The sequence below is a fragment of the Hyperolius riggenbachi genome, chromosome 6, assembly GCF_040937935.1.
Source record: "Hyperolius riggenbachi isolate aHypRig1 chromosome 6, aHypRig1.pri, whole genome shotgun sequence".
Taxonomy (NCBI): Eukaryota; Metazoa; Chordata; class Amphibia; order Anura; family Hyperoliidae; genus Hyperolius; species Hyperolius riggenbachi.
Genome location: NC_090651.1, coordinates 325,590,524 through 325,616,389, shown reverse-complemented (window position 1 = coordinate 325,616,389; position 25,866 = coordinate 325,590,524). Strand labels below are relative to the sequence as shown.

The 25,866-nt window shown below is 44.3% G+C and overlaps 1 protein-coding gene across 2 annotated transcripts in view; it reads right to left on the bottom strand.

The window, feature by feature from the left end:
- Positions 1-15,479: 15,479 nt before the first annotated feature.
- Positions 15,480-25,866, bottom strand: part of BCAM (basal cell adhesion molecule (Lutheran blood group)) — a 134,084-nt gene continuing 123,697 nt past the window's right edge. For both annotated transcript variants that reach the window (XM_068241427.1, XM_068241426.1), the window contains exons 15-16: positions 17,601-17,706; positions 15,480-16,123 (exon numbers count right to left, since the gene is read on the bottom strand). In XM_068241427.1, coding sequence (XP_068097528.1) covers positions 16,118-16,123; positions 17,601-17,706 — 112 coding nt within the window. In that variant the 3' untranslated portion in view covers positions 15,480-16,117. The remainder of the gene's footprint in view (positions 16,124-17,600; positions 17,707-25,866) is intronic.

The window sequence follows — 25,866 nt, the reverse complement described above, 5'->3', positions numbered from 1 at the left end:
TCTCAACTCTTCCTGTACTGGAAACAATTACACTGATGTATCTGATCTTAATGTTTTATTTCTTAGCTGTAATACACATGCAAATCATAATATCATCATTTTTTTTTCGCTTCATTGTCTCTTTAATAAAGATGCATTGCACTTAACACATTTTGTGGATCTCTCCAGATGTAACAATGCCAAAGGTCCAAGTATATAATTGACAGTGGACACACTCCTCCAGTAAATTGCTAACAAAAATAACAATAAATATTAAATAGTGACGGTTATAAGGAACTCAACTATCCAACAGTCGCAACTAACCAGCACAAATCCACTGGTAGTGATGAGGGCCAACTTCTTAGGCTTGTTACTGGGTTCCATGGCTCTCCCAAGGTTATTATACTTTCAATGACTGTATTTTAACATTTAATTCAGAGTTCATGTTATGTTTGTAGAGTGGGGTATAGTACTATATTAGCTAGGCCATACATGTCAAACTCTGGCCCGCAGGCCAAATCTGGTCCTCAGAGCCATTACATTCTGCCCTCAAGTGGTTTCCCCACTTTGCATTATGTTTGGCCCACTCTAGATCACCAGGGATGCTATATTGGGGAGGTAGGGGGAAAGCCCTAAACACTAGAGAACTGTATAGGGGAGGGTGGGACCCTCTAGACACCAGGGAACTGTATAAGGGAAGGGGGACCATTAGACACCAGGAAACTGTATAGGAGTTGGAGGGGAGGCCATTAGACACATGGGAAATGTATAAGGGAGGAAGGTGGGAAGTAGAGATTGAGGTTGGCCTGCGACTTGGTCCCAGTGTACAATTTCGGCCCACTTTGGGTTTGAGTTTGACACCCCTTAACGAGGCCTATTTTTAACATGGAGTCTCAAGCAATTAGAAAGACAGATAACCAAGACTCTACTGTACATATAATCCCATGTACATTTTGTTACTATCTACAACAGGAGTACAGAGTACAAGGCACATTTTCCTGTGAATTCACCAATCTGGTATATCTGATCATGTGTGCTAAATCCTTCAAAGGTATGTACGTGGGAGAAACTAGGCAAACTCTGGCCAAACGTATGAATGGTCACAGGCACACTATTAACAATCTAGAATCTGATCTTCCAGTTGCTACACTCTTTCATTCCAAGGGACACAGCTTGCATGATATTCATGCCACTACCCTAAAGGGTGGCTTCAAATTGTCGAAAGATAGATTAAAGCGGAATATAACCCTGCATTTCAACTTTGCTCTAAAACATCATTTACAGCATATTATATGTAGGGATGGTCGGAATGCCAATTTCCGAATCCGCGGTAAATCCGCATTCCGTCATGTACCAATTACCGATTCCGCTTTCCGCTACCAATTTCCGTATTCCAATGCGGAATTTCCGCCGGAAATCGTGGAAATTCTGCCCGACTTTAACATCGATTTTCTCAGAAACTATAGGGTCTTTTTGAAAACCTTTTTAGCATCTTGTTCAAAAGATTCTGTTTAATAAACCCTGAAAATTTGGTGTTTCTAGGACTTACGGGGGCTTTGCTATTAACCGCTAAAGTCGGCGGATTTTTACTGTAATGTAAAATGCAGAAAATAGGCAGATGCAGATTTTCTGCATTTTACGTTACAGTAAAAATCTGCCGACTTTAGCGGTTAATAGCAAAGCCCTCCTTAAGTCTTAGAAACACCAAATTTTCAGGGTTTATTAAACTGAATCTTGTGAACAAGATGCAAAAAAAAAGTTTTCAAAAAGACCTTACAGTTTTTGAGAAAATCGATGTTAAAGTCGGGTGGAAATTTCCGTGATTTCCGTCGGAAATCCGCCTACGGCACTTGCATTACCGATTTCCGCATTCCGATGCGGAAGTGCAATTTCCGATCGAAATTTCGGAAATTGCATTTCCGCGGAATCTGAATGAGCATCCCTAATTATATGCAACCAGCATTTTTTTTACTAGACCAGCATTGGAAGGGTTACACACAGAGTTTAAAGTTCTGTGGAGAGAGCTGCTCCCAGCAGCCAAAGTTTAGATAGATACATTTCAGTAAACAAAATGTAGCAAGTGGTGAATGTTACACACTCTTTGGCTGTCCTCCAACTCCTGCACAGTCAGAGAGAGTGAGTCATTCCACAGTTGTTACATTTTGTTTTGCTGAAATGTATCTATGTAAGCCTCTGATGCGCAGCAGTTCTCTCCATGAACTTTAAAGCTGTGTATTTAACCCTTCCAATGCTGGTCTAGTAAAAAAAAAAATGCTGGTTGCATATAATGTGCTGTAAATAATGTTTTAGAGCAAAGTTGAAATGCAGGGTTATATTCCGCTTTAATAGCAGAGACAAAATTTATAAATTGGATCAAAGCTGTGGACAAAGGCTTGAATAAGGACAAAAACTTTTTATATTGGTATGCTGATCAGGGGCGTAACAATAGACCCTGCAAGGGATGCAGCGGCAGGGGGTCCCATGGGGGGGAGAAGATTATTTTCCCTTTCCTGAGAGACTAACAACAAAGGGCACGGAGAGGAAAGAAACTTTCTGATCTCACCACAATTGTTCTGACTGCAACTGCTCAGCCACTGATAAGGAATCATACAAATTGTTGTAGACAAAGATTTGTAGACAGTCCCTATTCAGTGTGCAGCAGGCTCTTGTTTACAGAGCCCTGTCCCCAACCTCTCCCCAAGTGCTGTGTACTGCAGTGATGCTGGAAGAGTCTGCAGAGCCAGTTCTGCTCCATCAGAGTTGGACAGAATGAGTGTAATAAGCTGAGGCTGGGAGCACACTCGTCTGTTCAGTTTTCTGTATGCGTTTTCTGCACATCATGTGTGAAAACAAGCTGTTTTTATCACAGAAGCGAATGTAACTGACAGAGAAAATGCCTGCAGTGCTTTACTGCTGTCTGTTTTTATCTGCATGGGGAAAACGCATTCAAGTGTGCAATAGCCAATTAAATGACATTGGTTCTCAGTGTACCTGTGCAGAAAGCAAAGGGTGAGGGCAGGGGCCCCATTCAAAGTTTTGCAGGTGGGCCCAGTGATTTCTAGTTACGCCCCTGATGCTGATGATATTTAATACCATAACTCTTTCTCAGATTAAATTGCATGCTCTCTGCTTGTGGCTGAACTTGTGAATTTGGAATTTACGATGCCTCTGTGACTGTCAGAGTCCCAATTCTGTGAGTATTGTGTAAACAAGGAGTCTTATCTCAGCTAACAACCTCTCACCCCATTTAGATGTTCTGTTTCACTTAACACATCACAATGACGTGTATTTATGTTTGCAAAAAAAAATAAAAAATCTATGTATCGCCTTTTGATGTTGCATGTATATAGCTGTCTGTTCCAACATAATGGCCTCAATTCACTAAGCTTATCTCCAGTCGTTAATAACATTTGTAGAGTTATCACCATGGTGATAAGGCATGTAGTATTCAGGAAACATTTTACCGCAAAACTAAAGTTAACTCTGTCTTTAAGTTAACTCCTCAATCCTTAAAATAACTCCAGGATTCTAAAGTTAAACCAGGCTGTTAATTAACTGCATGTGAAAATAACTACAGAGGAGGTAACTTAACTACAGAGGAGAAACTCCGACCAAGAATTGAACTTTATCCCAATCAGTACCTGTTACCACCTTTTACATGAGAAATCTATTCCTTTTCACAAACAGACCATCAGGGGGCGCTATATGGCTGATATTGGGGTGAAACTCCTCCCACAAGAAACTCTGAGGACTGTGCTACTCCTGGCAGTTTCCTGTGTGTGAACCTTGTTGCATCCAGGGATGAGCAGAAACTACGCCAGTGCGAATTTACGCATCGTAGTTTGTAGGTGACGTTTCAAAACTACGCTTACGAATTTACGCGCAGCAAAGTACCGCTACGCGTAGCTTACGCCCACTATGCGTAGTTGACATGTGTATTGCGTAGTGAACTACGAATGTGTTACTTGCATCTAATTTTCCGCGTGCGATTGTATGCTTACAAATTTACGCATTGGAAAGGGGAATGTACCCATAGAAGAGTTCCCAGTAAAATGTTGTGTATACGGGCATAAGCATCCGCATACACTACGCTTCCCACTACGCGTAATTGCGTATTTTAACGCGTATTCCACGAAATGCATACAAAACGAATATTTGATTTCGAAGCCGTAGTTTGGCGAAGCGTAATTGCGTTAAACTACGCGTAGTTCCAGCGTAGCGAAGTTGGCTGACTACGACCATCCCTAGTTGCATTGTGGGAAATAGCTGTTTACAGCTGTTTCCAACTGCCAAAAAAGCAAGCAGCAGCTACATCACCTGCCAACAGTAAAAATGTCACCATGTAATAAATGTCAGAATGTAAATCAGGGATTTAAAAGATTTTACAATGGGCAAACACGGACTAAATCATTCATACATAATTATTGTAAAAATGAAGCACTTTTGTTATTACATTATTTTCACTGGAGTTCCTCTTTAACTACAGAGGAGGTAACTTAAGGAATGACGAGATAAGATAACTCTCTCACGGTGTGGAGGTAAGTTTACTCTTGCCTTATTATCTCCAGCATGATCTTAGTGAATTGAGGCCATTGTGAGCAAACAGGATTGAAGCCCGATGAAGGCTATACAGCCGAAAGCTTGCTTACTCTTATTCTTTTAAGTTAGCCAATAAATGGTATCATCCGGATTCAAAACTTCTACTTGTCACTATCTATTAATCCTGGTACACACATCCAGTTTTGATTGGCCAATGAATGACCAGTTTTACTTCTTCCATGTAGTATATGAGCTTACCTACACAAGCTATTCATAGTAGCACTTGCAAGCGTTTAAATGTCCTAGCTCGAGGTGAGGAGCCTGGATTTTGTGTTTTTTATATTGTATTTGATCCTTTGTGGCTAGGATTTTATCTAGTGCTCTCCCTCTTCCCCTATTAGTGATCTCAGCACACACAGATTGCTGGTGTGTTTGCATGGTACATATGCAGGTACTAGCAGCTCCCTTTCAGGTTTAGTCAGATGCACTATCTGTCCCAGGGAGGACGGTAAGGATATGTGCTCCTATTCCCTAGATAGGTTTTGATGCTCTGAATGCAGGTATGTTTGTGCTATGCATGTTACAGGGCCAGAGTTAGGACACATACAACACTGGACTACATCTACGCAATGTATGTGACTACGCAAGAGACTTTATTCTTGTGATGAAGATCCCAGCTTTTAGGGATAGCATTGATTGCTGGATGATTTTTGTGAATAGATTCGCATGAGGATTTGCATGAGTGTGTGTTCATTTTGACTTGCAATAATTCAGGTTGGAATGAGTATCTGATGTGTCCCACAATGCATCACTGCTGAATATGCAAATCATCTCTTTGTTGTCCCTGATAGTTAACCACACCTCCAGAACCACTGGAATGCAATGATGAGTCAGCTTGTTATTATAACAGATATTATTACATATTATTTTATCTAGAGCACTTTAGCCACGTTTAGATTGCTGACGATTTCAAACACGCTAGGCTAATGAATTTCAATGAAGGTAAAACCGCAGGAGCAAATGCCATTAGGGAAATGACAATCACGGCTCCCGCAGCATTTTTTGGAGCGATTGGCTCGGTTACAAAAGATAGGAATATTACGGAGTCTCTTTTCATTCGCTGTACAAAAGCAATTTTGCCGCAATTTTATTCCCGAACCCCAATAAATCTGGATATAACAATTGCTCTGTAAACGTAAGCACTAAATTAAAATTCTAAAATCGATGGAAATTGCTCTAAAATCGCTGTACATAACACTAGCAAAAAAGCGATTGCGATTAGCTATCTGTAGTGGAAGCCTAACTAAGGGTGCATACACGCATCCAATTTCGATTTGCCAATCACTAGCCAATTTTATCCCCTCCATGTAGTATGAGAGCTTACCACTCAATGGGCTTGATTCACAAAAGAGTCCTAACTTTTAGCACGGCTGTTTTCGCGCGGATTTTTTCATTGCGCGCAAGCGCGAATTTTCACGCAAAACGATAACGTTTTTGCACGCAAACACGATTTTTTGTGCAAAATCGATATCGTTTTCGCATGAACATTTGCGTTTGCGCGCGAAAACGTTATCGTTTCGTGCGAAAATTCGCGATCGCGCAATGCGAAAATTCCCACGAAAACGGATGTGCAGTTAGCACTCTTTTGTGAATCAAGCCCTATCTGTTCGTAGTATTCAAGATCTGTTGGCCGTCATACTACATGGAAGTGGTAACATTTTTCAATCAGTGACCATACAAAATTGGATGCGTGTACCAGGTTTAAATGGAACTAAGCACCCTTTCTTTCAATGGAATTTCTCCTGGCTTGTAATAGCTATAGGAGCTGCCATGTTCCCCCTCCCCTTCTAGCCTTCCTTATTTACAGAAGTAACAGATGCTTTGTTTACATCTTCCCTCTACATAAGCTCTTTGAAGAAGTTGTCCTAATTATCCACCCCCTCTATTGATGAAAAGGTATTGTTTACTTCTTTTAATTAGTGCAATAAAACAATTCCTTAAGTCCTTAGCTGATTGAAATCTCTGTGGACTGGACTGGACGGACGGGCAGGCCTGTTGAAGTAATGCCTGTGCTAAACTTTAAGGCTACTTGCACACCAAGGTGCACGTTAAGGTCGCATAACGTGCACCTAACACAACGTATGGTGCTGCAAGAGCCGATGGTAGAGTGAGCCGCGTTAGGCGGCTCGATTCCTATAATGTCTCCCAGAGTGGCGCTGATTGGCCAGCGGGTCCACGTGATGCGGAGCGAGACACTCAGCATCACGTGGTCCCGCCGGCCAATCAGCGCCCGCCAGTGCAGTGAATATTAAGTAGCCATGTGCGCGGCTACTGTAGCTGGCTCTCCCCGCCTCCTCTCCGCCCCCCACTGCGCATGTGCAAACAGTCTAACGTGGCTATAGCCGCTCCAACGCCGTAGCATGCTGCACTTTGCGCAGAACGTGCAGCGTTACATGTAACGCAACGTGGGCTGTGTGAACAGCCCACTTGTGTTACATTGCTGTGCGTTGGGGGAGCGTTTACGTCTTGGTGTGTAAGCAGCCTTAATGTAAAAATAAAGGGTAAAATGGACGTTTTTTTTTAAAACGAGACATGTTGGCATGCATTTTTAATGTGCTATTTAGATGCCCTGGGTGCTAAAAATGGTGCTCAGTTTACTTTAACGCTCATCCTTTTAGTTTGTGCATAAATACAAAATACCCTGATAGCTCAAGGTGACCGAGAACCACTAGAAAAGTATACATGTGAAAGTAAGAATCTCTCCAAGTCCTGTAGACTTTTTGACACAGTATTTGACGTTATCACACTGACATTTGTGGTAATAAGTTTGGCAGTCTGCCTGATGTGAGAATCACTTTGGTCCACCGTTTCCCTTAGCTGACAATGATGATATCTTTCCACTCTCATCACTGCCAGCGTCACCATAGTTACTGGTGCTCGTGATGCATCCTCAAGATGGCTATCAGCAGAATGTCTGACCACATGAGTGTCGTCTCCTCTGACCACGCCCACCAAACTACTGGCCAATGGCCATTTCCTCAACTACTGTAAACGGTCGCAAAGCATTTCCAGACACTCGGCTGATGATCTGGTATTAGGTAAGCACTTGTAAACATAGCATGGTCTTGCAAATCAACATCACACGGAGCTAGTCTACTTTAGGGGACCCACCGCAAATCCCCATAGACAATTTCACCTGGGCTGCAAAACGGAACAAATGTCTTCCGTTTGCTTGTTTAAACCTCCACAAGCCTTATATCCCTGGGTAGCTAAGCAGGTCCTCTAACGAATTTTGCGGTTTCGGTCAAAAAAAAGTTGGAACTGACTGTACAGGAGCCGCCGAACGGCCGCAATTTCGGGTCCGTCAGCCATCTTGGTTCTGCTCTGCAGGTCGTTTCTTCCTCCTCATTGGAGGGATTGTTAGGTGGGGGCGTGCCAGCTTCTGTCGGCAGCTAACGAACCCTCCAATGAGGAGAAAGAAAGGACCTGCACAGCAGAAGGAAGATGGCCGACGGAACCGAGATGAAGGCCGTTCGGCGGCTCCTACACAGCCCATTTCAACTTTTTTTGGACCGAAAACCTCACAGTTCGTTACAGGATATGCTTACCTATCCGTGGGTATAAGGCTTGTGGGGGTTTAAACAAGGTGAAAGCGGACATTTGTTCCGTTTCTGCAGACCAGCTGAAAGTGTCTATGGGGATTTGCGGTGGGTCCCCTAAAGTAGACTAGCTCCCATCACACTAGGTCCTGTATTCTAATTTATCAGTAAAGTGACATTTTGAGGCTAGTGAAAGATGCACCTTTCACCCTTGTTGAAGTTGTGATCATGTGACCATTCTCTCTTCTCAAGGCAAGCTTATGTAGTAACATATGGATTGTTTCTTGCTGTTTTTAAAGGAGGGCTCATTCACACTATACAACGCAAGCACGAACACGATTTCGTGCTTGCGTTGCCATCGCACGGTCAACGCACGGAATGCACGTCAGGGAGCGCTAGAGTGCAGACACCGGCAGCCGTACCCGTCGGGAAACGTGTGCGTCGTGCAATTTTGTCCCCAGAAGCGTTACATCGTAACGCATGGGAACGCACACCTGTAGTGTGAATTGTAACATTAAAGTTTATGGACTTTCATGTTGCCATGTGGATCGTACACTATGTGCGTTGCGTCAAAACTGACCGCGCTGCACATAGTGTGAATGAGCCCTTAAGAGGGCTCATTTCCACTAGGTCCAAATGTCAGCTTTTTTCAGTACACTTAAAGAGACTCCGTAACAAAAATTGGATCCTGTTTTTTATCATCCTACAAGTTCAAAAAGCTATTCTAATGTGTTCTGGCTTACTGCAGCACTTTATACTATCACTGTCTCTGTAATAAATCAACTTATCTCTCTCTTGTCAGACTTGTCAGCCTGTGTCTGGAAGGCTGCCAAGTTCTTCAGTGTTGTGGTTCTGCTATGAACTCCCCCTTCCAGGCCCCTCTCTGCACACTGCCTGTGTATTATTTAGGATTAGAGCAGCTTCTCTCATCTCTCTTATCTTTTACAAGCTGGATAAATCGTCCTCTGAGCTGGCTGGGCTTTCACATACTGAAGAATTACAGACAAGGGCAAAGCTGTTTGCAGGAAGAAACAAGCAGCCTGAAACTTCAGTGCATGAGATCAGGGGGAAAGAAACACACAAATGATCTCTTGAGATTCAAAAGGAAGGCTGTGTACAGCCTGCTTGTGTATGGATGTATTTTCTATGTGTGGACATGCTGTACATCAACCTACTTCCTGTTTTGGTGGCCATTTTGTTTGTTTATAAACAAACTTTTAAAAAATGTTTTTAACCACTTTTAATGCGGCGAGGAGCGGCAAAATTGTGTCAGAGGGTAATAGGAGATGTCCCCTAACGCACTGGTATGTTTTCTTTTGTGCGATTTTAACAATACAGATTCTCTTTAAGGTGGCCACTAATGATACAATTTGCTGAACGATCTATTATAAATGATTCTTTGTATGAACGATCGTGGTTGGGGTGTCTTGGCACCCTATGGGAAAAAAAAGATACAGGAGACAAAAAAGGGAGCCCGATAGTGCAGTATGTCAATAGTAGGTGTGTGGAGAAATCAATTGATTGAAAGGGCTACTCACAAAGGAGGGTTGCAAGGGGCAACCGACCACAGGAAGCAGGTGGAGACCATAAACCCGACTCCACTCGGGGTGGTCCTGGACGGACCTGGTTGCGGTCGCTCTCTTAGATGAAAAAGGATGCACAAAACATTAACCGTGGTAAAACAACGGGTGTTATGTCACCACCCCTCGGACAAACATGTACGGGGGTATAACTATGCACAATAAGGGAAAGAGGCGCCCTGATTTGAATAAAAGCTTTTAAAACCAGTTTAAAAACGAAAAAGAAAAATGAGGTATCTTACCTCAATGACGAAATCTCTGTAAACTTACAAAAGATTTTTATTTGAGCACAGGCAACGCGTTTTGCGGGTCTGAGCCCGCTTCCTCAGGCCAATACAGTGCCAAATGACAGAAATCATGTACCAGAGAGGCTCCCTATGCTACATTATTTCTGTCATTTGGCACTGTATTGGCCTGAGGAAGCGGGCTCAGACCCGCGAAACGCGTTGCCTGTGCTCAAATAAAAATCTTTTGTAAGTTTACAGAGATTTCGTCATTGAGGTAAGATACCTCATTTTTCTTTTTCGTTTTTAAACTGGTTTTAAAAGCTTTTATTCAAATCAGGGCGCCTCTTTCCCTTATTGTGCTTTGTATGAACGATCATAAATGATTGTTTGGAACCACTAATGGATAAATATCTCCTAACCAATCCGATCAGATTAATGAAATCGATCCGAATTTTGGTTCGATCTCATCAATCTGATTGGATTGGTTAGGAGATATTTGTCCATTAGTGAACCCAAACGATCATTTATAATCGCTCATATGAAGAACTGTTTGTAATTGATTGTTCAGCAAATTGTATCATTATTGGCACATATATATGGCAACATAGATGAAAAATGCTTCCAAACCGACAGCCCTTTAAAAATCATTGAACTATTTCTGACAAATGTGTTTTGTTTTTTTCATGTGTGTAAGTGCAGAAAAATTGTGGCTTCTCTCTCTGATACTGCTGCTGTAGCCCCTGCTCAAAACTCTGACTAATTCAAGGTGGAGCGGGGCGCATGCATTATTCACTATGCATGCTAACAGTGCCCTGGGCATGAGCGGTTTAGAAACATTAGTAACTTCGCATGCCTAGTATGCAGAGCCGGATTTCTGGACAGGCCTCAAAGGCCCAGGCCTTGGGCTGCTGCAGCCCACTGGGGCAACTGGTCATGAAAAAGAGGTTGATACATATGAAGGAGGAGGCTGAAAATAGGGAGCAACACGTGAAAAAGGGAAGCTAATGTGCAAGGGAGCTGTTCATTAAAGAGATGTGCTGCAGTATATAGATGTTACTCATAGAAGGGGGGGGGGGGGATTGGGGGAGGGCTGCTCATGAAATGGGAGGGGCACTGCTGCACAGAAGGGGAGTCACAACACACTTGGCCTAGGTTGAAAAAAATAGAAATCCAGTATGCTCCCGGTGACTAAAGCTACACACAGGGTGCTCAGAGTGGAGGGAACAGGGGCTACAGTGGCAGCGCTGCGGGGAGGCCAGGCACAATTAGGGGCAATTAGAGACACTAGACCTGTTTCCTCACCTCAGGTTTACTTTAATGATAAATAAGCACCATGGCTTTACATTTATCTGCTGGCTTATGGTGATTGGGTTAGAAGCCTCCTTTAACTAATCGCCCCCTCTGGTCGCTGTCCTGGTAAACAGTGAGGTTGCACTTCAGTTGCGAAGGGAGTTCACTCTGCAGATGTCCCTTCCCCGACACAGAAAAATTAAATGTACATCATGTTATATAATTAGCTTGTACAGTACAAAGATAAGATCTGTTGAGAGGCACTACCTGTATTTGTATGAGCCTTGTTTTGTCTGCAGCTTCTGGCAGCCCTTATTGTTATTGTATGGCGGTATGAGCTCAGTTCTTCTCTACAGGGGTGCCTTTGTCAAACGGATTTGCCACTGGCCATGAGTTACGCCTGCCTACCTGCCCTCATCCTCTCCACTACTTCCACAGAGCAGGCGATTATTATATTCCACCAGGCCACTCCGCCCCTTAGGATATGATTGGAATAATGTGAATAGCTGCCATTAGAATGAAGGGGTACACACAACCTTGTTTGTAAGGATAGTTGTAGGACACCTGACGTGAGAGAGACATGGAGACTGCCATATTTACTTCCTTTTTCCTGATGCCCTGGTGACCTTTCATGCACCAGTAGTGTCTGAATCATACACCTGGAACAAGCATGTGGTTGCAAGGGATGCATCCGCAGGGGGGCCCAGAAGCTTCAGGCGGCCCCATGGGAGGAATAGATTCTTTTCCCCGTCCTGAAAGACTGACAACTAAAAGCATGGAAAGAAAAAGCTTTCTGCTCTCTGCGCAATTGTTTTCATGACAGCATCTGCTCAGCCACTGATAAGGAAGCAGACGATTTGTAGACAGTCCCTATTCAGTATGCAGCATGGTCTTGTGAACAGCGCCCTTCCCCCAGCCTCTCCACCCCCTCCCCAATTGTTGTGTGCTGTAGTGATGCTGGAGTCTGCAGAGCCCGTTCTGTTCCATCAGAGGACAGAGTGAGTGAAATAAGAAGCCTGGGAGTGGGAGAAAATGCATGCAGTGCTTCACTGCTGTCCGTAATTAAGGAACATTGGTTCTCAGTTTACCAGTTTACCTGTGCAGAAAGCAAGGGGGGAGGGGGCCCCATCCAAAGTTTCGCAGGGGGGCCCAGTGATTTCTAGTTATGCCCCTGCTCCTAATCTCCTCTTCAGCGATAAAGCTTTCACGTTCCCACAGTAGGGGACAGCTCCCTTCTCCCTAAACCAGCAATTCTGTCTGTTATCGCACCACTGCTGCTGCTGGCATTGCTGATGCAGCGCAAATCAATGAGAACATGGCTTGTGCGATGTTGCGACAGAAAGCAAAAATTTGAGGACCTTATTGATGAGATTAAAGGAACCTTCAACTTTATACACGAAGGACTCCATGTTGGATTTTGAATTTCCATCACCAAAGGTGGCTTCTCCCCAGAGGCCTTCAGAGTCTCCACCTCCAAAAGGGGTTATAGTTCTCCGCCTCCAAAATAGATCTGATCCTCTCATTTAACGAAAAAACATTCCCAATAAAAGCCAGACTGATATTTTGATCAAATATTGTCACAGTATGCTCTAGTTTGACATAGATTTGTGTGTAGGGAGTTGCTGAAAGGGGGAAGTGTGTTAGTAACACACGAAACTAAAACATTGTCAAAAAAGAGGAAGTACTCCAAAAATATATGTAACACCCCCCCCCCCCTTTTTTCTAAAATAGTTCTCTATATGTTCCCCATTTGTTTGTTATTTCATTTTTTTTACCTGGTTTGGTTGCCTTTGCCTAACTGCAGGAACCGTGCCAATGGGATTGTCAGTACACTTGTTTCAGCTACAGTAACTGCAGCATGCTAAAACAAGTTACTGCAGTGGGAAGGGCAAGACTTTCTAAGGGTAGGAACACACTAGGCAGAATGGCCGATGCGTTTCCCATAGCACATAGTGGAAAACGCACATGCGATTCTGCCTAGTGTGTTCCGCCCCTAACAGACAAACATCATGGGTTAGGATGCTAAATGAGATGTAAATAATTCTGAATGCCTCCGGATTATGTAACTGTTGTATGCAATTTTTTTTCAGCTTGAAAATGGGCCCAATTTCACCATGACGATTTGGTCCCTTTGCATATGATACATTTGCATCTCATTGACCGTCCCTGATTGTGGCTATCTATTGCTGTAATTCTGGAAGCCCCACCCCAGCACAGGAAGTCCCACCTCCTGGTCTATCTTGCTGCTTCTTTTAACATGCAAGAGAGGACATCACATATTGTTTACAACAGAGCTGGGGGGCACTAGGCACAGTGCGCAGATATGGGGAACACAGAAGTTCCTATTTACATTCACTTTGATGGGGGGGGGGGGGATCTTATAACTGGATTTACCTGCATGAGTACTGTTATCCTTTAACTCCTTCCTGACCATTTAATGCCGATAGGCGTCAGGAAGAAGGCTCCCCCAGGAACGCCTAACGCAGATCAACATCAAGCCCTGGGGGAGATTAGTGGGGATTGCGCATACCCTCTGAGTGAGGGAGCGGAGCTCGGAGATCAGCCTGCTAGCCCGCGATCGCGGCTAGCAGGCTGTTAGAAGAAAAAAAACCAGTTTGTTTTGGTTGTACAGCGCTGCGATCTAGCACAGAGGACAGCTTAGTGACAAAGCTGTCCCCTCGAGTGGCTCCCAATGTGATCCCCTCTCATAGGCTGATGCCTATGAGAGGGGATCAGTGATTGGATCTGGGGGGGAGGAAGGTAAATAAAGTAAAAATAACATTTAATTAAAAAAAAATCATTTTAAATTAATAATAAAAAAATGACCTCGCAGCAGCAATTACATGCCACCAACAGAGAGCTCTGTTAGTGGTAGGAAAAGGAGGCAAGATTCATTTGTGTGCTAAGTTAAATGGCCGAGTAATGAACTGTTAAAGCTGCAGTGCCTTGAATTGTAAAAAAATCACCTGGTCACTAGGGGGGGAGGTTGTAAGCCTGTGGTCCTCAAGCGGTTAAACTTATATCTTCAAAAACATTTCTTTTACAACCCCATTTATTTAATAAGGCAGAGCAAAAAGTAACTTTTTATGTCAACTGACGCTGTTTTTGAGACAAATAAGGATCAAACAATTTCTGATTGGCTGGTTGACTGCACTATGTCGCTTGCCTTACGGCTCCTTCAGATAAGCGGCTGACAGCAGTATGTTTAAAGCGGACCTAAACCCGGGTCTTCCTCTCTGTTCTAAAAGATAAGCAACAGCATAATAACCTTTACAGAAAAACATTTATTTGTTACTGCTTAGGGCCCTTTCACACCAGAGGGCTTTTTCGGCGCTTTAACGCCACGGCCGAAGTTGGCGTTTTCCTAGGTAAAATGAAAGTCCATAGACTTTCATTTTACCTTTCACATCTAACGCGGCGTTTTGGAGCGTTGGGTTTCAACGCTCCCAGGAGCTTTTTTAGGGCTGACCGCGTCGTTTCTCATTACAATTGATACTAATGTATTGGCGTTAAACGCCTTAAACGCCAGCAGCCAAAACGCAGCGTTTTAGCCTTTTACCGCTGCCTGTAGTGTGAAAGAGCCCTTACAGAGCTCCTCAGAGATGCTGCAGTGTAGTTACTTCCTGGTGTCATGGAAGTACATACAGAATTAACCTCTTGTGTTTATATAGCCTGTGTTCTGCAGTGCAGATCAGACAGAGCTGACAGATCAAATTACAGTGACTCCTTACTTCCAGATAAGTGAGAATTAGACAGGCTCTTCTTTCTAAATACAAACACGGTGGGTGTCTCTGCGCTTTCCTTCTCTGTGGTGGAAGAGTTTAGTTTAGTAGAGTTTAAAAAAATCTTGAGTAGACAAAGTATCATGGGCTTTTTTTTTAGCAGAGGGTGGGGCAACATGTTGACAAGCTGGAGGCCCCGGAGGTATGTGAATGATTCGGGGGGTAAAGACACATCAGGTAATTATAAATTGCTATTATAACATGACCAGTTGAATGTGTAATATACACTGGAGGTCCGTTTTAACTTCTCGTCAGCCGCTCCTATTTATGTAACTGCAAGCGTCCATTACTTGGGCCAATTTCTGTAGGTGCATCTGAGTGGGTGGAGCCAGACCTGGATGCGATGTGCAACATTTTCTTACCGGGCAGTAAACGCACCACGTGTCAACCACTGACATGCTTGTGGTCACTAATTTAGTTACAAATGATGATGGTGTTTTCTTTTAACAACATAAACAATAAAATAAAGAGAAGAGACAGACATAATAGGGAGGGTCTGACCAGTGTAATGACCATACAGAAATACATTATATACATACAGGCCGGACAGAAGCGGGCCAAGACCAGTGTAACAGTTTAGAGCCCACTGCAAAGCGCCACCCCCAAGGCATGCTGGGAGAGCAGCTCACACAGCAGGGCAGTGGAAATCAAATAGACACGTTTGGAGAAATAAAATAAAAAAAATCTGGTAAAAAATGCAGTAACCAAGGAAAGAAAAACAAACAAAAAAAAAAACATTTTAATCATATAAAAAAAACACAAATCTGGCAACAAATAATGTTAACTGGCGGAGGTCTGTGGTGTGTAACGTGGCAACGACGACGACCTCCATTTAAGGCAACACCAGGCTGGGGGGTGTGGCCAATAACAGACCTTAGTAAGCGAACCCTGAAGTTTCAGAAAATCTGAGAACCCGCAGAAGAGCAACAATCCATCAATCTGATTGGGCGTCTGATGGATCTCATGTATATATATTTAGTCTTTGCATACGTTCTTCTTCTGCGGCTCTGATTGGAGAGCAAGAAGTGGTGATAATCCACAGGCTGAAGATGTCGGCTGACTTGCAGGTCCCACAAAGATGGTGTCTTCAACAAAGCAGGTGAGTCCAACCACCCTGTGCGTTAACACTGAAGAGAGGAGGGAACATTGACAGTGGTTAGTGTTTGGGCTATTATAGTTCCTAAATTTACATGGTCTCCACTCTAGCCATTAACTGGGCTCATAGCCTTGGTGGTACATTATAACACATAGGTCAAAAATTGGCTTTTCTGTTGTGACAAATGATCTCAGCATAAAACATATCTGCATCCTGAATGCCTATAGCTTAATATCATTTAAAAAAATAGTTAGGTAAGGATTTGAGGAAGGTTAATATCAGAGTAAGGTTAGGGTCAACCTAAAGCTTAGGTTTGTGTAGAAGTACTGGTTAAAGAACATAGGGGTAAAGAGGCATCCAAGAGGAGATACAAATTAAAAACACTAAATACGTAAGAGATGAGGTGGCTTTCCTTATATAACAAGTCTCTTAAGACCAAAGGTTTATTTAGCACAGGCAACGTGTTTCGTGGGTCTGAGTCCACTTCCTCAGGTCAATAAAAATGCCAAGGTGTTAATAGTCAGAAAGCATTAAGCGCCTCTCTGACGCCTGTGTCTCACTGCTCCTCCTGGGGAGTACTGTCTATGCAGAACTGAGTGGAGAAAGTGTGGAGCAGCGAGACACAGGCGTCCTAGCATAGCGGCCCAAGGTGGAAACCGGTCTGGTGGCCCACAAGCGGGAAGGGGGGGGGGGGGGAAGCTTAAAAAAACCTCATACTTGTTTTATTTCTTTCAAATGTGAGTTAAATACATTTTCATACAGCATTTCACTATGGCAGGTATACATTTTATATTCTGAGGTGACTGGTCCATGCAGTCCAGAATCAGAGAGAGAGAAGAGGTCCTCAGTAGATATGCATACAGGTAGAGTGGGAGCCTCCAAACTGATCACCCCTAAAGCGCTGCACCCATATAATCTAAGAGTCAACATCTAATGATGAGTTGCCTATCAAAGGGTGGGATATAGCATAAGAACACTGAGGTGTTTAAAAGTGCCCGGAGGACTCTATTGGTGGAGGAGGCTGTAGTGCAATCTTACATTGTGGAACTTTGCGGAAAGCACAGACTGTGTAGTGCTATCTGTGTTGTAATTGACTTTTGTTGTGAGCAGTGGCGTAGCTAAGGAGCTGTGGGCCCCGGTGCAAGTTTTAAAATGGGGCCCCCCTCAAGCACTCTATACATAACAGTTGATACTGCGCACAAAAACCTACTAATGGCAACTACAGTGTCAGAGGTATAAGAAGGGGATGGGGAACAGTTTGTTAATGATTACCACTATTCAAAGTATCTATAGAAGTGATTATTATGAGCACAGGACCAATAGAGAGCTAATACTGCAGTTGAAGGAGGGCCCTTTGGGGCCCCTCTGGCTCAAGGGCCCCAATATGGTCGCTACCTCTGCAACCCCTATTGCTACGCCCCTGTTTGTGAGAGATTTAACGAAGCGCAGCACTGTTTTACCCCTGAGAGAGTTGTTTATGCAGTGTTTTTAGGAAAAAAACCTCTCACCTCTGCAGCGGTGCCACCTCCTCCGCCTCCCAGTAGACCACGCTGGTCATGTTGCTTTTCAGACTTTAACTCTACTGCCAGCTCAGCGGAGGCGGGATCCTGTGCTCTGCGAAGGGAAGAAGAGATAAACGTAGTCAGGGATGGAAACTTCAACCAAACATGTTGCTGTGTCACAGGAAGTGATGTCAAATCTGAATAGTGGTTGGTTGCAGCAGTAATACATATCACCTTTTCCTATTGATCTCAATTAGATTTCAGCCAAACATTCAATCAAGGAAAGATACCCTAGATCAGGCATGTCCCAAGTCCGGTCTGGGGGCCAAATGTGGCCAGCTAGGACATTTCATGTGGCCCCCAAGCTCTCTACAGCAGTAACAGCCACTGATTAGCAGCTGCTAAAATGTCAGAGGCATAGTGTACCTAACTGCAATCAGCAAAACATTGTGTTTAAATTCGCTAGTGCGGCCCCCTAACACTTTCAAGAACAAAGACCCTGACCTAAAAAGTTTAGACATCCCTGCCCTAGGTTATCTACATCCTAGGTTCTCAGCACATGGTATAGGTACCCCTAGGGTATAGGTACCCCTTTATATATGGCTGTCACATAATATGGCAGCACAGTGGTCTGGTGGATAGCGCTCTTGCATTAAAGCACTGGATACCCAGTTCATATCCCAGGACCGCTCAACGCCAATTGGCATGAAGTCCTGGGGGCCAGCATGCGCAATCTCCTGCAAAACTCGTGCTGGCATGTACAGGCTGTCACAGGCTGATGCCTATGACAGTTGATTGCTGTCATTGGCTGGCGGGGGAGGGAGGGTGGGAAAAAAAATAAGCAAATTTATGAAAGAAAAATATATATAAGCAAATAAAAAAAATAAACATGGCAGCAGCGATCAGAGCCCACCAACAGAAATATCTGTGGTGGGCAGAAAAGGTGTGGGGGGGAATCACTTGTGTGCTGAGTTGTACAGCCCTGCAGCTTGGCCTTAAGGCTGCAATGGCCTGAAGTGTAAAAATAGCCTGGTCACTAGGGCGGTGTAAGCCTATGGTCCTGAAGTGGTTAAAATAATCAGCAAAAGCTTTATTTTCCAAATACTTCTCAGGCTCCATATAAACAGTGAGTTCAGAGGGATGTCTTAATAGCGGTAGGGCCAGCGGAGTCTTTTGCTGCCGAGATATCGCCGTGCCAGAGCGCTGATGTAGTTCGGCCTGGTGACCAGCAGTTGGATCACAGTGACAAGTCCGCGCGGGTTTCCTGAGAGGATGTTTGAAAGGTCCCCATAAACAATATCTGAACTCTTCGAGGAAACGCTGTACATAACAAGATTGCCGCTCGCCTTATTACACAATGGTGACCATGTGCTAATCTGCCATTACTCATCCGCTGGAAACTATGAAGAAGCCGACAGCAAAATAAATAAACCCCTGAAATAATAAACTTACAGTACAGGGATTTTCCAAATTCTAAATTGCATAAATAACATTGTTATACTCGTGCTTTCTCTGTTTTGGTGGTAGTTGATGATGCGTGCTACATATAGGAATACAAATAGGATACAAAATGCTTCTGTGTATTTAAAGGACAACTGTAGTGAGAGGGATATGGAGGCTGCCATAATTATTTCCCATTAAAGAGAGTCTGAAGGCAAACAAAATGCCTCTTCTTACTGGCCAGTCCTCTTCAGCAATAAGATCATAGCAGATACGCATCATTCCCGCGGCAGAACGAGGTATTTATACCCCTGAAATCCCCAGGGCAACATTCTCTGTTCGCTTCCTAGTAGAGGCAGAGCTTTGCGCAGTAGCTGTGCCTCCAGTCCATCTCCACTGATCTCTGACTCTTCCCTCCCCTCTCAGTCTTCTATCACTGAGAGTGGCGGGGAGAGGAGGTGATCGGCAGAGATTGACTGGCCTGGAGGCAGAGCTACAGCGCAAAGCTCTGTCTCCCCAGGCAGCAAAATCCATAACCTAGAAAGTCATGGAATTTTACCTCAGAATTTTGGGAGTATAAATACCTCATTCTGCCGCAAGAATGCAGCTTATCAATTAGGATCTTATTGCTGAAGAGGACTGGCCAGTAAAAAGAGGTTTTTTTGGGCTTCAGACTCTCTTTAAATATCAGTTCCCTGGCAGACCTGCTGATCTATTTGGTTGCAGTAGTGTCTGAATCACACACCAGAAACAAGCAGCTAATCTTGTCAGATCTGACAATAATGTCAGAAACCCCTGATCGGCTGAATGCTTGTTCAGGGTCTATGGCAGGCATGGGCAAACTTGGCCCTCCAGCTGTTGAGGAACTACAAGTCCCACAATGCATTGCAGGAGTCTGACAGCCACAGTCATGACTCATGAAAGGGGAACTGAAGAGAGAGGGATATGGAGGCTGTCATGTTTATTTCCTTCTAAGCAATACCAGTTGCCTGGCAGCCCTGCTGATCCTCTGCCTCTAATACTATTAACCATAGCCCCTGAACAAGCATTCAGCAGATCAGGAGTTTCAGTGGTTCAGACTTTAAAGTCAGATCTCACAAGACTAGCTGCATGCTTGTTTCTGGTTTTATTCAGATACTACTGCAGATAAATAGACCAGCAGGGCTGCCAGGCAACTGGTATTGATTAAAAGGAAATAAACATGACAGCCTCCATATAGCTCTCTCTTCAGTTCCCATTTAAGGCAAATGCAGTGTGGGATTTGTAGTTCCTTAACCTCCTTGCCGGTCTAATTCCCGCCGGCAAGGAGGCAGCGCAGAACTTTTTTTTTATTTTTATTTTTTTTCAAATTATGTAGCGAGCCCAGGGCTCGCTACATGATAGCCGCTGAGCGGCGGCATACCCCGCTGAGCGGCGGCATACCCCCACCCACTCCGATCGCCTCCGGCGATCAGAGTAAGCAGGAAATCCCGTTCAGAACTTTTATGAAACTTTTCAGAAAAATTATGCAAATCGGCCCAGCGGGGCCTGAGAAATCCTCCTGCGCAGGTTACCCCGAGCTGAGCTCGGGATAACCGGCAAGGAGGTTAACAGCTGGAGGGCCAAGTTTGCCCATGCCTGGTCTATGGCTAAAAGTATTAGAGGCAGAGGATCAGCAGGGTAACCAGGTAACTGGTATTGCTTAAAAGGAACTAAATATGGCAGTCTCTCGCTTCAGTTGTCCTTTAAAACTGAACTTGCACCGTAGACCATATGTCTTCAAATGAGTGGACTGTTTGCCAGATTTCCTCCCCCACTGCATTAGACAAAGAGTAGATAAAAAAATGTAATTATTATGTTGTCCCCAAAAGTGAGCAATATCCATGCAGTTTGGAACTATTTCCTCTCTCTCACACTCTTAAATGGGCACTGTTTTCTGTAATCGATGAACAGAGACGCCAATAAGAATAAAATATGTAAAAAGCAGTTTAAAAGGAGGTAGGGGTGGACTTACCTCTAACGAAGAACACAAACGGTCTCGTTCAAAGAACGAAAACTTTAATTAGACACAAAGCCACAACCGTGGCTCAGTGTGCTTGGTGCATTTGGTTCTCAGACACTCCAATTTATGTTGCCTGAGGAAGTGGGTATTCTCCCACGAAGCGCGTTGCATAGTGGAGTTGTGTTCGACTTTGGAGGTAAGACTACCACTACCTCCTTGTAAACTGCTTTTAAATAGAAACCGTAACACAGGATTGAACTTCATCCCAATCAATAGCTGATACCCCCATTCCCATGAGAATTATTTTTCTTTTCACAAACAGATCATCAGGGGGCTCTGTATGGCTGATATTGTGGTGAAACCCCTCCCACAGTGGGATGTCAGAACCATAGTCTTGACAGTTTCCTGTCTGTGAACCTCTTTGCATTGTTGTAAATAATCGCTGTTTACAGCTGGATCCAACTGGCAAAAAAGCAAGCAGCAGCTACTTCCACTGACATCACCTGCCAGCAGTAAAAATGTCACCATGTGGTAAATGTCAGAATGTAAATCAGGGAGAGGAAAGATTTTACAATGGGCAAACACTGACTAAATCCTTTACACATAATTATTGTGCATTGAATGAAGCACATTTTTTACTACATTATTTTCATTGGCGTTCCTCTTTAACGTATTTTATACTAGCTGATGACCCGGCGTTGCCCGGGTATGTACTTGGATGGTGCTGACTCCGCCCACTTTATCTAACCCTAACACACAATTACTCAATGACCTAGTTTGTGAGCTTTGCAGTCTTTGGCATTAATGATTTAAAATGAAACAAATCTGATTGGCTGTGGTTCCACCCCCTTTTCTGAATTTGAACCCCAGTCACCCAGTGACCAACTGTACCAGGTTTGAGGCTTGTGCCATTAACAGTGCAAGAATAGCAACAATTAAATATTCCCCTTAAAAAGCATTAGGTAAATTTTTATTGGCTTTTGTAGGCTCCACCCAATATTCTGAATATTAATCCCTGTTACCCAGTGACTAGCTGTGCAACGTTTGAGAACCCTACCATTAACAGTGTAAGAATGGCAGCAGTTTACATTTCCCCAATGAAATTTGTATTTCTCTCCATCCACTGATGACCCGGCGTGGTCTGGTTATATATTTGGCTGGTTTTGGCTGCGCCTACTTTTTCTAACCCTAACACACAATTGCTCAATCAATGATTAAGTTTGTGAGCTTTGCGGTCTTTGACATCAATAATTTGCACTGAAATAAAAGAAATCTAATTGGCTATTTGTGGCTCCACCTCCTTTTTCTGAATTTGAACCCCAGTCACCCAATGATCAACTGTACCAGGTTTGAGGCTTGTGCCATTAACCGTGCAATAATAGCAGCAAGCAATTAAATATTTACCTTGAAAATCAACAGGGGAATTTTGATTGGCTTTTGTAGGCTCCACCCACTTTTCTGAATATTAATCCCAGTCACCCAGTGACCAAATGTGCAAAGTTTGAGAACCTTGCTATTAACAGTAAAGAATGGCTGCAGTTTACATTTTCCTAGTGAAATTTGTATTTGTCTCCACCCACTTTTTGGTTATGGGAATAAAAACTATCCTATACTTTATTCCAGGTGATGCACTGTGTGTGCCAAATTTCATTCACACCCGTTCAGCCATTGTTGCGTGATCGAGTAACAAACACCCAAACTTGTGCATTTATAATATTAGTGAGATTGCATAAAGCACAGTTGTGTGCAATGCATAAACCTGCACAATGCTAATTACTGCAAATTTGCTACCACATGCATTAAAAAGAACCGGAGGTGATAGGAACCTATAAACAGGTCTAATAACACTTCGATACGGTTAGGGCCGTCTCCCACCACTTATAGCTCTGGACCCCCCTGCAGTCGCAGTGGCTGCTCCCCTCTAGTTATGCCCCTAGGTTCCAGTAACAAACATCCAAACATTTAAAATTTTCCATTTATAATATTAGTAGGATTGTTCATTGATTATATCAGCATCTGTTGTTCACCCTTGGTGTCCACCCATCCCGCTCCAGTGGTTGCCTTTGTGGTATCCTACACTGGTGAGTATCATTCCACTATACACATTCAAAATTATTTGAGTATTTTTATACTACACTATAGTGGGCTCTCTGCCGCTTTCCCATTTATATCCTTCAAGAACTATTTTCTGTAAGCTCCGAGAACTTAAAATGATCCTGAAGAGAAAAAACTTGCCCCTGGGGGGTACTTACCTTGGGAGGGGAAAGCCTCTGGATCCTGAAGAGGCTTCCCTTGTCCTCCTCTGCAGCCCCTTTCCAGTGGTGGAACCCCCAAAATCCCGCCCGCCGACAGTAGTCATTGGGCTCCAGAACAATAATCATCCAATGGCAATCTGCACAGATACACTAGTGGCTTATCACTCGGACATATTTGAGCCCAATTGGGTCCGCTCGACTGCACAGGCTCGAGCAGACCCGATCAGGCTCAGCTATGTTCGCTGGAGTGGTAAGCCGCTAGTGCATCTGCGTGAGGCGCGTCACTGGATTACTATTGTTGTGGACTGTTCGGGGGTCCAACCGCTGGATTGCTGGCTAAAGCTGGCCACTAACGGTCCAATTTCTAGCGAAAAATCATTAGAGCGATCAGAAATTCTTATCGGATTGGTTGTAAATAATCTCAGTTGATGGGCATAATCGATAATGAATGATTCTAAAAACAATCGTCCTTTTGAATTTTCGTCAAACCAAAATTTGGATTTTCTTGTTGGTCGTGATAGATAGGAAGCAATGATTGGTTAGTTAATGGTGTAGTGAATGATTTTTCGTTTGATCAGAATTTCTGATTGCTTGAACGATTTTTCGCTAGAAATTGGACCATTAGTGGCCACCTTAAGGAGGATGGAGGAAGACTCAATAGGATCCAGCAGCCAGGGATAAGCAACGGATGAAATCCGAATGACTGATTTGGATTGCATCCTCCTAATTAATCCACCTGAGCGTGTGTGTGCGCGTTCCAAGCCGCGGTCACGTGACTACAAATACTTCCTCTTTCTGGGTTGAAGGAAAAAGTGTTTGTAGTCATGTGATGCTGCTTGGAATGCATCGTAGGACGGATAAAAGAAGATGTCTGCTGGGTAAGATTAACACCCCCCCCCCCACACACACACACACACATATACACACTCAGGTGCATTAACCTTCCTGGCGGACGTTCGGGGTAAGCCGCGCAGGAGGTTTTCTCAGGCCGATTTGAGTAATTTTTTTTTTTGCTGAACGCAGCTAGCACTTTGCTAGCTGCGTCAGCACTTCGATCGCCGCCGCCCAGCGCCGATTCGCCGCATTCCGCGTCGCAGCACAGCCCCCCCCCCTAGACCCCTGCGCTGCCTGGCCTATCAGCGCCAGGCAGCGGCAAGGGGTGGATCGGGACTCCCTTAGACGTCACGACGTCCATGACGTCGGTGACGTCATCCCGCCCCGTCGCCATGGCGACAGGGGAAGCCCTCCAGGAAATCCCGTTCTTTGAACGGGATTTCCTGATCGCCTATTACCGGAGGCGATCGGCGGGGCTGGGGGGATGCCGCTGAGCAGCGGGTATCATGTAGCGAGCCCTAGGCTCGCTACTAGTGATGGCCCGAACCGTTCGCCTGGCGAACCTTTCTGGGCCTCTTACTACTTCCGGGTCGCAATGACCCGGAGTAGTACGCCTGCGCTGCCCGGCGGAGCGCGTCCTAGATCGCGCTCCCGTTGCCGGGCACTTTCTGCGCATGTGCGTGACGTCATGAGTGACGTCACGCTTCATGCGCAGAGAGTGCCCGGCAACAGGAGCGCGATCTAGGACGCGCTCCGCCGGGCAGCGCAGGCGTACTACTCCGGGTCATTGCGACCCGGAAGTAGTAAGAGGCCCAGAGTAGCAGAGCGGTTCGCCGGCGAACGGTTCGGGAACCGTTCGCTACATCTCTACTCGCTACATGATTTAAAAAAAAAAAAAAAACGGCTGCGCTGCCCCCTGGCGGTTTTTAATATACCGCCAGGGAGGTTAATTAGGAGGATCAAATGCGAATCAAAGTCATTCGGTTTTCCTCCGTTAGCATTCCGGAGATCATCACTGCCAGCAGCTTCCTCCTCCCGAGATAAGTATTTTTTTTTTAAGATCTTCTTTAGGCTTCGTAAACACTATAGATTATTTCTTGACCGAGGTGGTGAAATCTGATCAGAGAGGGATCTATTGCCCGGCCACACACTGCACAACAGGTTATAAAATATTTAAGCATAAAAATCCATTGGAAATCATTCACATTGTAAAGAGTGCAGTGTTGAAGGCACACCTGTCCGCCAGCATGAATCCTGGACTCCTTTGGTGTCCGGCATCCCACCGAGCATGTATACCATGTGGTAGAGGTGCTCGTGGTGACATCAGACACCAGAGGCCAGAACACCTGCCTGGGTCCATCGGTCATCTTATTAACGCCCCTCACTCAATTGAGCCCTTACGACTGACAATTTGAACATTCCCGATCTATGTTTTTACTGATTCTGGCCAGAAAACACTCAACAGATTGAACGAGCAGCCATGTTGAGGTACTGATTCTTTTCTTTTCGTATCAAAAGGTCAATCTGGCCTCAAAATCAAATAAACCCTAACCAGACATGATGAGCAGATAATAGATAAGGGATATCAGAGGAATCACACTGCACACAGTCATAGGAGTTAAGGAAACAGCGTGGATGCTCTCTGTTAAAAAATAAATGTTTGCAAGCAATAGAAAGCCAGGGAGTTCTAAGATCGTCACAATCAGTAATGTACCATAACCGCTCTATAGATCAGAGGGCAAATCGCCTCTGACTCGGCATA